Raw genomic sequence first — 15,553 nt, 5'->3', positions numbered from 1 at the left:
AATGACTGGATGGGCTGAGAGAGGGACTGAGGGTCCCCCCCTCAGCCCCCCCCCCCCCCCCCCCCCCCTCCACTATGAGGCTCTGCTTTGAATGACCCCCTCCCCTAAACACACTCAGTCACACCATAATATGGCCCCATGGTTCTAACTTAAACACACTCAGTCACACCATCATAATAGTATGGCCCCATGGTTCTAACTTATATCTCAGCCTGCGGGACATGGCTTTGGACGTGGTCCGTACGTCCCCATGCCTCAGATGACAGTGAATAATACTTAATTTAATACTACTATACTTTTATACTAGGCCTATAGCCTACATGTTTTCATAAAGGAGTGAAAAAGTATAGAGTTTTTGTATTGACCTATAGCCCCCCCCCCCCCCCCCCCATGTTATTGTGCATATTATTGTGAATACAGATTTTGAAATAAACATTTCAACCAATGAATGAATTAATGAATGAATGAATGGCTGAACATGTATCGAGTCAGTCAGTGAATCAGCTGCTCATTAATTAATTCACTTATTGATCTGCCCGCTGACAATGACCTCCCCCTCCCCCCACCCACCCACACACACCCACACACACACACACACACACACACACACACACACATCCCAGCTGTGAGGTCAGATGGACTTGGACTAAACCCCTCCCCCCCATGATGGTTTGTGGTCAGTCGACGGTTTTGTGAAAAATATTATTTTTGCCACGGACACAATTCAATTCAATTCAAAGGGCTTTATTGGCATGAGAAAACATACGTTTACATTGCCAAAGCAGAAAACACAATACAACAATACAATCAAAACAAAAATTATGTAGCCTACTTTGAAGGTCAGAATCTTCAATAGATCAACTTCTTGTACCAAGATAACTCGATGCAGGTTTAGTCACAATGATTAGTCTTTAGGGTGGTTGTGTTCCATTTGATATCCTTCTCCTATCACAGCAACTCACAAATCTTGCTGCTGTGTTTTTTGCACATTGTTGTACTTCGCCCAGCAGATATGGGAGTTTTATTTTGTCATTGGTCATGTTTTCTAAATCTCCGTGTGTGTGTGTGTGTGGTTGTAATCTGTGGGAAGTATGTGTCTCTGATGTTTTACAATGGATCGTTAGGAAGTGTATAGCTTGTAGCGGACACATTAATGTAACCAAATGGACCCTTACAGGTCTCAGGTCTGTGACTCTGAGAGTGTAACACATGCATGGAACCAAAGGACCCTTATGGGTCAATTTGGTTACACAAATTTCTACACAAATAAATAACATCAATCTTTTGCAGTCACTTTGGGACGAATAGCCAAAAATAAATAAATTAAACAATGTTGGTGTACAAAAAAACACCTCATATTTAAATAAAGGTATAGCGCATAAAACATTTAATTGTCTGATGGATATCCAATCAGATCTTCCGCTGGGAGTTTAATCGCATATTGATTAGAACATAAAACTATTGATTTAATCAACTCTCCTTAAGGCTGCATGGAAGCCAATAAATTGCTGCTTGTTTAATTACATTTTCCAATTCTCTATAGATGAGCTTTTCTATAATCTGTTACCTGGATTTGCGAGTTTATTTTATTTTAGTCTTATTTGTTTATTTCAGTTTCGTTATTGTAGTATATTGTAGTAAATAACACACACACACACACACACACACACACACACACACACACAGACACACTGTGAATCTACAAGCTCTCAACACGTCCCACGGCTACGCGTTGAGAGCTTGTAGATCGGCTATTCTTGTGCCGTATATTTTTCATGAAACTATTTTTATGAAACAATATTTTCTTGAATTTGAATTTCACACACTTTTATACTTTTAAAACTGTAATGTGACCACAACAATGATTCTGATTCTGCGGGCGTGTGTGTGTGTGTGTGTGTGTGTGCGTGTGTGTGTGTGTGTGTGCGTGTGTGTGTGTGTGTGTGTGTGTGTGTGTGTGTGTGTGTGTGTGTGTGTGTGTGTGTGTGTGTGTGTGTGTGTGTGTGTGTGTGTGTGTGTGTGTGTGTGTGTGTGTGTGTGTGTGTGTGTGTGTGTGTGTGTGTGTGTGTGTGTGTGTGTGTGTGTGTGTGTGCGTGCGTGCGTGCGGGGAAGAAGACTGATGAAGGTCAGGGTCGGGTCTAGAGAGGGTCATGTGATCAATAGGCCAAAGGTCATTTGCATGCCATTTGCATGTCATGGGAAAACCAACACGCCGCGCTGTGATTGGTCAGAGGATGCCGATGCACTGATCTCCCATTGGTCATACGGGCTGCATGTGGCCCCTCCTCCCTCCAGAGGGTTGACCCCCAAGGGTCACGCGGACAGCCAGAGTGACCTTTGAACTTCTGTTCAGAAGATGATGGAAAGGGCTTTTTATTTTTTGCATAAAAAAGGGGTGGAAGCATTCAGTGATGCTCGCGGAACTCGAATTGCCACGGCATCAGTGTCGTGGCAATAATCACGTTAACCCACACCCTCTACGGCATCACTGTCGTGGCAATAATCACGTTAACCCACACCCTCTCGTGTAATATTGCTTACGTAACAATAGTGTAATGTAATTGTAAACTTTAGAATGACCAGTGTTCATTTGAGGGGGTTCAGAATGTGTTTATTCTATTTTAGTTTTAGTCATAGTCTCTTGAAACGTTTTCATTTAGTTTCAGTCACACTTAAACTAGTGACCTGGAAATATTTTAGTGCTTAGTCTTGTTTTAGTCGACTAAAAACAGTCGACTTACGCGTTGTGAGCTTGTAGATCTGCTATTTTCAGCATGCAACCAAGTGTAAAATGACTTATAGTGGATCTCTTGTCCACTAGTCCCTTCCTAACATTTTAGTCTAGTTTTGTATTTGTTGACTAAATCGACTATAGTCTTAGTTTTAGTCACCATAGCATAGCTTAGTTTTTATTTAGTTTCCATTTAGTTTTCGTCAGTGGAAAAATGTATTACTTGCAACGGGCTGGACAGCTGGACAGACATTTGACTAGTATATATTACGGCTCATCTTCACTCCAACTAACTGATGCATGTTTTGCTATAGCTCTTGTTAATGTTTCATATCGATATAGGTCTGGTCTGTTATCTCGTTTAATAATGCTTTATAGTTTATAGTCTGGTGTATGTCTTGTTTTGTCATGTCTATAAAAAACACACAATAGAAACTAATAATATTAGTTTATATTGTGTGTTTTTTATAGACATGACAGGATATAACTTCTGGGACGTCTGAAAAGTTTTGGAAACGAGGGCCTGTCCCACGCAGAGGTGGGACATTCTGGTCACATTTTTATTATTAGGCTGCACTAACGTTGTAATGTCGCCATCTACTGGACAGAGTGTGTAACTTCATCATGACACTTTCATCTGCGTTTGTAAACCATGTTGTGAAAAAACACAGACTCAGACGAAAAAGTACATAGCCTACATTAACAAATAAATAAATAAACAAATTAAATAAAGTATTTCTCTGGTCTGGTCTGTAAGAAGACAAAGAATGCGTCATATAATTGACAGGATTTTACTGTAAGGTCAGTGAGACATTTACATTTGAAATATGAACCTTTTTATGTAGAACAGTAGAAGAACAGAGTTTTTATGTAGAAGAACAGCATTTTAGAAGAACAAAATTGGTTGAGTTGAGAGTTTTGGTTAAAGAATGCACATTGGCTACAGTAGATTTCATTTTTTATATAAGAGAATAAATATTTACAGAGAATGCAGGTGAAGAAATACAGCACACAACAACGGGACAAATAAACACAAAGACAATAGCAGTACCAGTAAGACGCGCAAACGCGGGAAGCGAACGCAGCTCGTACATATTTGGGTTTTGGACGTATAGCTGCTTTGGGGACTCCTTATATGGTTATGGCTGAGTCATGGTGACGTAATCACTCAGCTCCATATATGGGCACAAAAGCGGGACAGACAGACACACAGACATGATCTATGGTTATGGCTGAGTCATGGTGACGTAATCACTCAGCTCCATATATGGGCACAAAAGCGGGACAGACAGACAGACACACAGACATGATCTATGGTTATGGCTGAGTCATGGTGACGTAATCACTCAGCTCCATATATGGGCACAAAAGGGGCCAGGTCCACATATACAGTAAGCGGGACAGAAAGCGGGACAGACAGACACACACAGACAGACAGACGTGATCTGCAAGGTCTCATAGTAAGTGCTCACTGCATTCGCAAATTATGTCTACATTTACAGAAATTGATGATAACTCATGTTCATTTTGTGCTCAAGAAGTAGAAACCCCCCCCGTCGATTTTTAACTGCCCATTCTGCCGTGAATTTACTTACAATCCCCTTTATTCCTGTGAATTTGATGTTTTCATGTTAAGGACCCCGAAATTAATTAGCCCACGGACCCCCATTTGAAAATATAATGCCAGGGACTGTAGGGACGGCTCTAGCAGTGATTCTCAACCCGTTTAATTTCAAGGACCCCCCCCCCCAGTTTGACATGCATTAGTCTACGGACCCCCAATTAATGGCATTTCTATCTCTGGGACCCTCAATTTATATTGTAAAAATCAAAGTTAATTTAACTCTGAGAGTGTACTACAAATGGTTCCATGTGTACACTCTCAGAGTTACAGACCCATAAGGGTCCAATTTTGGTTCCAATGAATGAACTATCATTTAGCTATGGGGACCCCCTGGAACTCCCTCAAGGACCCCTTGGGGGTCTCCGGACCACCACTTTGTAGGAATAGCAGCAGTAGAAGAAGAGTTGTTGTACTTCCTGGCTGTAACGTCAGATCCGGCCTCCATCGTGTGTGCGTGTAGGTAGAAGAACCACAACATCCATCAGGATGAGGATAGAGAAATGTTACTTCTGTTCTGGCCCGGTCTACCCTGGACACGGGATGATGTTCGTCAGGAACGACTGCAAGGTAACACATATAACAATTTAACATATCATACTAAACAACTCGTTTAATGTACAATAACTGTTTATTGTAAAAACAACAACTGTGGAGGCTATAGCCCAGCCTGACTAGCGTGCTAATGGCTAACGTATGGGAAAACCCCGTCCGCGTTAGCACAGCGTTAGCGTGCTAAAGGCTAGCTAATGCTACTGTACGGGGAAACGAGTACTGCTGTCTTGTCAGCGTTGGCACGGCGTTAGCCAGCGTGCTAACTGAGGCTAACGTACTGCTAAACCAGCGTATGGGAAACGCCGTCCACTGCCGCTAGCCTAGCCACAGCGTGCTAACCGAGGCTAACGCGCAGCTTCACGTGGTGACAACATGCCAGGGTTCAGTTGGTCTCAGTGAGTGAGTGTACAATTGGCACCAAATGGACCCGTTTAGAGTTAGTGATGTATCTACTGGTCCATTTTGTTCTAATGATGTAGCTACTGGTCAATTTGGTTGTAATGATTGATTTATTTAGTTTGCAGAATTACGGTATAGTACGGTAATTGAAGCACAACTCAGTACAAATACTGTTAACTGTGAGTGGACGACACCATAAAGCATTACACTGGTTTACAAGAGGGTCCACCATGTTCAATTCATCAAAAACATTTAGAGTTTAATACTCTTGTGTTGTTCAAAACAGTCATGAGTAGTAAAACTCCTGTTTTCATAAATTCACAGATTGTTTTTAGTAATCATGACACTAGGGGTCAGTCATGTGCAGCTTGTGTTACCTCGCCCCCAAAATATCATTTTCTAAAGAGATTTTTATTTATTTATAGATCATTGTCACTTTGGAATAACCTGCCTCGAGACCTCTGTTGCATTTACAGTAAATTAATCTTTAAAAAGCATCTAAAATTCCATTTGATGCAGTGAAGTGTTTTTTCTTAGCAATTTTAATTTGATCTGAACTAATGTAACAGATTTTTTTAACAGATGTGTAATTGTACTGTATGTGTACTGTAATGTTTATTCCTATGTGGACCCCAGGACGACTAGCTGGTTGCTACGGGACCAGCTAATAAAAATATAAGGGAAAATAAACATATACAGTGAGTCAGTGAGGGGAAAGGGGGGGGGGGGATTCAGATTTTACAGTGGCCAGTTTCAAACTGCAGCCATCTGTAGGTGCCCTTTGAGAGAGAGAGAGCGGTTTTGAAGGAGTCAAGGGATTCGCATGTCTTAATGGCTGTTGGTAGGGCGTTCCACATTTTGGTGGCATATGGATTTAGTCCCTTAATTGTTTGTGCTGAATCTGGGTTGATGCTCTGGTCCACTTGGTTCTAATGCATTTAGAGCACTTGTGCCCACACTATTTCATGTCAAGGACCCTCACATTTTCAATAATGATGATAATTAACACAAATCAAATAAATCCAAATTTAGCCTCTCAGACCCATTTGAGCCACGGACCACCATCTGATGACATTTAGCCTCTCAGACCCATCAGAGCCACGGACCACCATCTGATGACATTTAGCCTCTCAGACCCATTTGAGCCACGGACCACCATCTGATGACATTTAGCCTCTCAGACCCATCTGAGCCACGGACCACCATCTGATGACATTTAGCCTCTCAGACCCATCTGAGCCACGGAACCACCATCTGATGACATTTAGCCTCTCAGACCCATTTGAGCCACGGAACCACCATCTGATGACATTTAGCCTCTCAGACCCATTTGAGCCACGGAACCACCATCTGATGACATTTAGCCTCTCAGACCCATCTGAACCACGGACCACCATCTGATGACATTTAGCCTCTCAGACCCATTTGATCCACGGACCACCATCTGATGACATTTAGGTCATGAATTGTGTAGACTGAGTCCCGACCCCCGCGCCCCTCAATAATAATATGAGGTTATGCCTCATATTTAGAGACGTACAAATATACACTTCTTCCATAACAAACAAACAGGAAATGATCATAAAAGGAGGTAAAAAGGGACAAGAACAATCACCCCGTGTAAAGTGAGGCTCAGGGGCGACCTCATCCTTTTACAACATCCAGGACCATTTGCGCAGCAACAGACAAAACAAACATTAAACTTAATGACATTTAATGTTTGTGTTAGTGACAAAACGAACATTACACTTAATTAATGGTGTTTTTAATGTTTGTCTGAGGAAAGACAAACATTAAACCTGTATACAACATGTTTGTTTTGTCTGTTACTGCGCAAATCGTCCTGGGTGTTGTAAAAGGATAAGGGCGCCCCTGACTCTCACTTTACACGGGTGTGATTGTTCTATATTTGTATGTCTCTAAATGTTGTGATGAATTGAACATGGTGGACCCTCTTGTAAACAAGTGTAGTGCTTGCCTTTATGGCGTCGTCCACTCACAGTTAACAGTTTTTTATATTGAGTTTTGGTTGAAATGTACTGAAATTCTGCAAACTGTTAATACATCCTTCAATCAATCAATCAATCCAAAGCCAGTACAGGTGGAACGTGTGTAGTACCTCTGCTCCGTCACAAGATGGGGCACTTTACTAACCTTGGGTGAGCTTGTAGATCGGCCAATGGGCTGAAGTTGTTTAATTAATGTGTGTTTTGTAATAATAATCAAAATCTACTAAAGTAACTATAGGAACTACCTGACACCAGTGTGGTTTTTGGCAGCAAATTTCTATTTTAGTTTTAGTCATAGTCTCTTGAATAGTTTTAATTTAGTTTTAGTCACATTATAGTCACCCGGAATGTTTTATTGTTAATGTTTAGTTAGTCGACTGAATCTGCAGTTGATTTAGTCGACTAAAATGTATTTTAGCGGGCCTTGGTGCCGTCGTAATGACTGACAAGCTGACAAGCTTGTAGATCGGCTATTTTCAGCATGCAACCAAGTGTAAAATGACTCGTGCTGGATCTCTTGTCCACTAGTCCCTTCCTAACATTTTAGTCTAGTTTTCTATCTGTTGACGGAATTGTCAACACATTTAGTCTTAGTCATCATAGCTTAATTTAGTCTTACATTTAGTCTTACATTTAGTCTTAGTCATCATAGCTTAATTTCCATTTAGTTTTCGTCTTGGTTTTAGTCGACGAAATCAACACTGCAAGAATTGAGTTAAAAAAACGCTCTGAACGAATATATATTCAAAGATATGTGCCGCATTTTCAAGAATTGTCAAAAATAGAGGATCTAAACACGCCCGTGCTATTCCTAGTAAATGTTTGAGGTGACACACTGTGAGCTTGTAGATTTTTAACAGACTTAGGGCCGATTCATACTCATTTTCAGTGATTTCTATGTGTTCTCTCCAGATGTTCCGGTTCTGTAATGTAATGTAATGTGTTCTCTCCAGATGTTCCGGTTCTGTAATGTAATGTAATGTGTTCTCTCCAGATGTTCCGGTTCTGTAATGTAATGTATTGTGTTCTCTCCAGATGTTCCGGTTCTGTAATGTAATGTAATGTGTTCTCTCCAGATGTTCCGGTTCTGTAAGTCTAAATGTCACAAGAACTTCAAGCGGAAGAGGAACCCCAGGAAGTCCCGCTGGACCAAGGCCTTCAGGAAGGCCTCGGGGAAGGAGCTGACTGTGGTGATTACTATTATTATTATTACTACTAATATTACTATTACTATTATTACTATTACTATTATTATTATTATTACTATTATTACTCGACCAAGGCCTTCAGGAGAGGGAAGGAGCTGACTGTGGTGATTATTATTATTACTTGCGCAAGCAGAGCGCGCAAGTACTAGTTTCGCCCAGGACGATATCCGATGCGTATGAACCGTCCGATCATATGATGTAATGACTACTTGTGCCTGATACGGCAGTGGTGTCAGATTACATACATGTATATACATACAGTAGGAGCATTACCTAAAACATGTCGTCATTACGTCACCATCGAAAACCAATTACACCCTGGCATTGGGTCCTTTAACCCATTCTGACCGGGCACCCATTTTGGTGTTGGCATCATGTTATGCTTTAGCTATTGAAAAATAGCAGATCTACAAGCTCATATCGCGCCACCGAGTGGCGCGATACGAGCTTGTAGGTCTGCTATTTTTGAAAAATTCGAAGAACGACTGACATTTTTAGAATCTGATCTCAGGTCAGAATGGGTTCATCAGACCAGTGTGTGTCCAGTGGAAACCTCGTATGAATCTGATCTCAGGTCAGAATGGGTTAATCCACATCTTTATTAACTCATCATTGAGAGCTAGTTGTACCAGTTATACCCTGACGTCATTATGCTGCGACGGTGCATACGCATCAAAAGGGGCGCAAAGTAACCACAGTATATCGCTAATCAAATTACATATACATATACATATACATATACATATACATATACATATACATTATACACAGAGGCATTTAGTATTAATATCACTATAGTCCAAGATTAATTTAAAGCAATTGTCAATTTAAAATAAATAATTATACTGTATACGTGATAACATATTTTACTTCAGTTTATATACCTTTTTTTTCCATCGGATATCAATGATTTATTTGTCTAAACTAAAAAGGGATCCAGAATAATTCTAAATCGATAAAACTGTATTTCTTTTTATAGATAGAAACTTGTACCATACTTCATAATACTACTTTTTTTACATGCATGAAGTAGGTAGGTAGCAAATGTCTAAACCTAATAATTCAACATTTCAAACGTTCCTTCACAGAGAAGCTGATGTTTGACAGTTTGTAGCGGTCGACAGTACTTGCGCGCTCTGCTTGCGCACTAGTAGGCCATAAATGGCCTACTAGTGCGCAACAAGCAAGTAGGCACTCGACAGAGTGCACTTCTAGTTATTATTGTTATTATTAGTATTAGTAGTAATTGTTTTATCTCTTCCTCCTCCAGGACAACGCTCTGGAGTTCGAGAAGCGTAGAAACTCTCCCGTCAAATACCAGAGAGAGCTCTGGGGAAAGACAGGTAAGGGCTAACTGTACACTACTGTAATGTTTACTGTACACTACTGTACTGCTAACTGTACACTACTGTACTGTTTACTGTACACTACTGCTGTTTACCGTACAGGTGTAGAACTATATATATAAACTAAATGCACACACCCTCACGTCATTTTTCGACCGCGGTCGAGATCATAGATTTCACACCAGACTTCCCAGTCCTTCATTGCCAACCCCAGTTCCTGCTTACTGATGCCTGTGTCCCTAGCGATGACATCATGGTGTCCCTAGCGATGACATCATGTGTCCCTAGCAATGACATCAGGGAAGCACAGTTTTCTACCTCTGGTCTGCTTTGAGGCAGGACTCCAGAGAAGAAGGGAAGATATAACCTCATTGTCAGCTCTCAACTCAACTCAACTCAACTTTATTTATAAAGCACATTTAAAACAACCATAGCTGCCACAAAGTGCTGTACAGTACATAGGTAAAACAGTAAGTAAACGCATAGACTAAAAACACAGAAAACAAAGACAACCCACAAAACATGTAGCAGTAGCAGTGGCCGGAAAACTGTGTTCTTCTGGATCGGACTAGTGAAGAAACACAGGGAAGGTTGACGTATATTAGATTAGTCGATGGGTGGACTAGTGTAGAAACACAGGGAAGGTTGCTGTTTATTAGATTAGTCGATGGGTGGACTAGTGTAGAAACACAGGGAAGGTTGCCGTATATTAGATTAGTCGATGATGGGTGGACTAGTGTAGAAACACAGGGAAGGTTGCTGTATATTAGATTAGTCGATGGGTGGACTAGTGTAGAAACAGGGAAGATTGCCGTATATTAGATTAGTCGATGGGTGGACTAGTATGCGATGAAATATAGTGAGTGTGGAACTATAGTGGCCCTCTGGAGTTTGTGTGGAACTATAGTGGCCTTCTGGAGTGATTGTGGAACTATAGTGGCCCTCTGGAGTGAGTGTGGAACTATAGTGGCCATTTGGAGTGAGTGTGGAACTATAGTGGCCATTTGGAGTGAGTGTGGAACTATAGTGGCCCTCTGGAGTGAGTGTGGAACTATAGTGGCCCTCTGGAGTGAGTGTGGAACTATAGTGGCCCTCTGGAGTGAGTGTGGAACTATAGTGGCCCTCTGGAGTGAGTGTGGAACTATAGTGGCCCTCTGGAGTGAGTGTGGAACTATAGTGGCCCTCTGGAGTGAGTGTGGAACTATAGTGGCCCTCTGGAGTGAGTGTGGAACTATAGTGGCCCTCTGGAGTGAGTGTGGAACTATAGTGACCCTCTGGAGTGAGTGTGGAACTAAAGTGGCCCTCTGGAGTGAGTGTGGAACTATAGTGGCCCTCTGGAGTGAGTGTGGAACTATAGTGGCCCTCTGGAGTGAGTGTGGAACTATAGTGGCCCTCTGGAGTGAGTGTGGAACTATAGTGACCCTCTGGAGTGAGTGTGGAACTATAGTGACCCTCTGGAGTGTCCTTGAGCAAGACTCTGTACCCCTGATTGCTCCTGATGAGCATCTTGGCACCGGCGTGTCATCAGGGGGCTCCCTATACTAGGGGTGTGACGGTAGATCACATGACATGCCCCTAAAAATATCTATAATTTATATAATAAAAAAATTGTTGGCAATCTGCCACTTGAATTAAGGACGGTGACTTGAATGATTAAGTAAGGGCGTGTGCACAGTCGCGCGCACGCACACATCAAATCAAATAATTTATAAGAAAAACAAAACAAATAGTGTTGTCTCCTGCTTTTCTTTTCTTCTTTCTAATGATGTGATCGGCCCCAAAACATTGTGTTCATTGTCATGATTTGTCACGATCCGAGTTGGCTTTGTCCGCGGCGTAACCGTCTTTATATAAATACTTTAAGAAAAGCCTATGGAGCAAAATGCATTGGGATTCAATTCCTGGGCCACTCGTCGTTCTGAAAGGGGGTGGGACTGCGACGCCCGCAGACCCGTTCATTTTCCTCATAGACTTTTCAGAAAGTATTTATTTAAAGACGTTAATATGCCGCTGGACAAAGACAACTCTTGTCGTGACAAATCATGACAACAAACACAATTTTTTCGGGCTGAACAAATAATTAGAAAGAAGAAGAAAACGGCAGGTTACAACACTTTTTTTTGTTGTTTTTCTTCTTTGTAATTATTAGTTTGGTCCAAAATATTGTGTTTTTGTTCTCATGATTTGTCACGACAAGAGTTGGCTTTGTACGACGCTTATAAATAAGTTTTGAAATGTCTATGAGGGGAAAATGCATTGGGAACTATTTCCTGGGCCTGGCGTCGTCATGAAAGGGGACTGCGACGCTCTATAGCAGGGGTGCCCAAAAGGTAGATCATGATCTACCTGTAGATCACAAGGGCTGTGCAAGTAGATCACATGACATGCCCTTAAAAAAAGTATTAAAAAAACATATTTTCGGCATCTTGAATTAAGTTTACTTGATTCATTGATCGACATCAAAAAGGGCCTGTCAGCTCAAACCCACAATGCAATATTTTGTTTTCAAGAGTGTTGCTGTGCACAAACGTCCGTAGCATTACAGATAAAATACAAAAAGACTACCTAACATATTCCATTTCTGCATTCACAGTGCATTTGTCTTATAAAAACGCCAGCGCCACTATTCCATATTTAAACTATTTCCAGCAATGGTGTAATATTATTTTTTCAGAAGGTAGATCTGGTTGAGTCATTTTGAAAGTAGCTCTCAAGTCAAAAAAGTGTGGGCACTCCTGCACTCCTCCTCTATGCATATTGTTGTCCCAGACTAGTTTTATTCATATTCATATTCATATTGTCACAGACTAGTTTTAGCAGATTAACCAGATTTCATCTCCATCTATCTGTCCGACGACACCCGATGATCGTTTATTACAGAATGCAACCGTTATTTTAAACATTTATTACAGTATGCAACCATTAACGCTTTCCCTTTTCGCCCCCCAAAACAACAAGCGGAAATAGTTGATCTACAAGCTCACAACGACATGTTTTAAATGCACCGTTAATTGAACTGTACTTTGGTGGGGGTCTAACTGTACTGTGTCCAGTAGGGGGCGCCAGAGCTCAGTAATGTGTTTTTAATGTCTTCCAGTGGTGGCCATGAAGAAGGTGGAACTGATCAAACAGAAACGACAGGCCAGGTTCATCCTCAACAGGTGAGTTTGATTGACAGGCCAGTTTGATTGACAGGCCAGGTTCATGGCCTGTCACGAATCGGGGGGGGGGGGGGGGGTTTCAGTTACAGGTACGGGTCATTTTGCATTAATAAATAAGGCAATTGGACGCCTTTCTGTTTTATTTTAACTCTTAAGTTTTATAATGCTGCTGCATTCAGTGCACTAAGTGTTGGAGTTTGACAAATAGACGGACCTACCTCATTCAATTCACCCATTTAGACCTGAGGACAATTCTACAAATGCCTTCTGAGTTTTCTTTTTTTTTTCTTTTTTTTTTTTATCCCACGATTTTGTAACCCATTTTTCACCCCTGTGTCAATCATTTAATGTGATCCTGGGCTCTACACACCCTCCACCAACCTAGTCCCCATATATGGGGGACAAGGGGAGAGCAACCTAGTCCCCATATATGGGGGACAAGGGGAGACCAACCTAGTCCCCATATATGGGGGACAAGGGGAGAGCAACGGACTTGAACTCATGCTTCCTTCATGCCTGAGTGTCCAAGTAGCTCCTTTACACCTGACAGGGGGGAGTTTCCCTGGTTGGACGTAGCGCGTGGAAGGAACACGTTATTCCAACCAGTTCCTTTCCCCTCCTTCAGGCGCCCCGGCTGGCCAGAGGGAGGCAGTTAAGAGACCAGGATTGCCTTCTGAGTTTTCTGAATGTTTCTATGACAGTCGTTCTCAAACATTTTAACAAGGCTAACGAGTGGGTTTTAACGAGGCTAACGAGTGGTGTTAACAAGGCTAACGAGTTGTGTCGTTGCAGGCTGAAGAAAGGCAAACAGCTGGAGAAGGAAGAGGCAATCCAGGAAGTCAAGAAGAACATCCACCTCATCAAGGCTCCAGGCGCAGGTAAAGGGTTAAAAACATCCACTCAGAACCAGGCAGCTCGTTGTTTCACCAAACACTTCCTGTGTTTGGGTCCACTAGGTTTTGGTAATCAAAACAAAGAATTCAGCCGTGCTTTTCTCCCAGAGCGCAGCAGACTGTGTGGCTAGGCTAGCTAGTTTCTGTTCTCCCAGAGCGCAGCAGACTGGGTGGCTAGGCTAGCTAGTTTCTGTTCTCCCAGAGCGCAGCAGACTGGGTGGCTAGGCTAGCTAGTTTCTGTTCTCCCAGAGCGCAGCAGACTGGGTGGCTAGGCTAGCTAGTTTCTAGGGACATTTGTGGTCGTAGTGGCTTTTTTGAAAACATATTATTTCGCACTATAGGCGCGGTTTTATCGCTTCACATTTGAAAGGCCCTTTAGAAACTCATCGTCTCTCTCTCTCTCTCGGTCTGTTTCTCTCTCTGTCTTTCTGTCTCTCTCTCTCTCTCTCTCTCTCTCTCTCTGTGTCTCTGTCTGTCTCTCTCTCTCTGTGTCTCTGTCTCTCTCTCTCTCTCTCTCTCTCTCTCTGTGTCTCTCTCTCTCTCTCTGGTAGGAAAAGCCAAACAACTGGAGGACCAGATGGTGCAGAAACTCCAGGAAGACGTGGAGATGGGAGGAGCCGAGGATGTTGACCTTTGAACCCTTCATGACCCCTGACATCACCTTCTCCACGACGACCTTTGACCCCACGGTGACCCCTGGCCTCAGCGTTTCTATCAGGGGTGCACCGATATGGACGATAGTTCCGGTCGTTTACCGATGTTAAAAAATAACACTTTAGCCGATGCTGATACGTTTATTTAGTTTTTTTGTGTTGTTTTTATTTCCACCCTTTAGTGTTGCCAGGGAAACGAACACACCTTCAATACTTAAAAGATATACATGTTCATAATCTACAGTTTGGTAGACTGCAGATTACACCATCACAAATACAATAATCTACAGTTTGGTAGACTGCAGATTACACCATAATACATACAATGTTCAGAATCTATAGCTTATTAGCCTGCAGATAACGTAATACATACAATGTTTATAATCTACAGCTTGGTAGACTGCAGATAACACCAGAAATACAATGTTTATAATCTACAGCTTGGTAGACTGCAGATAACACCAGAAATACAATGTTCAGAATCTACAGCTTGGTAGACTGCAGATAACACCAGAAATACAATGTTCAGAATCTACAGCTAGCCAACTGCAAAATGTACGCCTAATATCAACAACAGATATTTCTGACCATTGACCCGTTCAGGACGCGAGGCCCTTTCGGTGTTTTAAGCATTGTGTTATGCTTTAGCTATTGAAAAGTAGCAGATCTACATGCATGTAGCGCGCCACGCTACAAGCTTGTAGATCGGCTAAAAATTGTTTCGCAAATCTTTGAATATACCGCTTTTTTTAAACGAGAAATGTCGACCATCTGAAAAGTATATTAATGTATGCAGTTAATACTTGGTCTGGGCTACTTTTGAACAATTAATTTCATCAATGGGGGCGTGGCATGGAGGTGATCAGCCTGTGGCACTGTTGAGGTGTTATGGAAGCCCAGGTTTGCTTTGATAACAGCCGTAAATTAATTTGTATTGTTCAGTCTCGTGTCTCACACCTTCCTCTTGACAATACAAC

General features: G+C 41.9%; 2 protein-coding genes across 2 annotated transcripts in view; one reads left to right on the top strand and one right to left on the bottom strand.

Moving 5' to 3' along the window:
• The window catches only part of LOC308313636 (nuclear factor 7, ovary-like), a 283,858-nt gene that overhangs the window by 259,671 nt on the left and 8,634 nt on the right, over positions 1 to 15,553 (bottom strand). The window lies entirely within an intron of this gene.
• Positions 4,797 to 15,169, top strand: rsl24d1 (ribosomal L24 domain containing 1). Its single transcript, XM_080760861.1, has 6 exons — positions 4,797 to 4,922; positions 8,392 to 8,505; positions 9,794 to 9,866; positions 12,967 to 13,030; positions 13,823 to 13,908; positions 14,475 to 15,169. Exons 1-6 carry the CDS (start codon positions 4,842 to 4,844, stop codon positions 14,558 to 14,560), a joined length of 504 nt encoding a protein of 167 aa, XP_080616987.1. The 5' UTR covers positions 4,797 to 4,841; the 3' UTR covers positions 14,561 to 15,169.

This window comes from Protomyctophum bolini (genome assembly GCF_963924005.1).
Source record: "Protomyctophum bolini genome assembly, chromosome: 4".
In the NCBI taxonomy this organism is placed as follows: domain Eukaryota; kingdom Metazoa; phylum Chordata; class Actinopteri; order Myctophiformes; family Myctophidae; genus Protomyctophum; species Protomyctophum bolini.
Note: the sequence above shows the minus strand (reverse complement) of the source record. Positions and strands in the feature narration are given on the sequence as shown.

Excerpts from the sequence above, each read along its gene's own strand:
- rsl24d1 (XM_080760861.1), top strand. The coding sequence starts at position 4,842 with ATGAGGATAGAGAAATGTTACTTCTGTTCTGGCCCGGTCTACCCTGGA. Across the intron at positions 9,867-12,966 it reads AGAGCTCTGGGGAAAGACAG|TGGTGGCCATGAAGAAGGTG; the intron begins GTAAGGGCTAAC and ends AATGTCTTCCAG. Across the intron at positions 13,909-14,474 it reads CATCAAGGCTCCAGGCGCAG|GAAAAGCCAAACAACTGGAG; the intron begins GTAAAGGGTTAA and ends TCTCTCTGGTAG.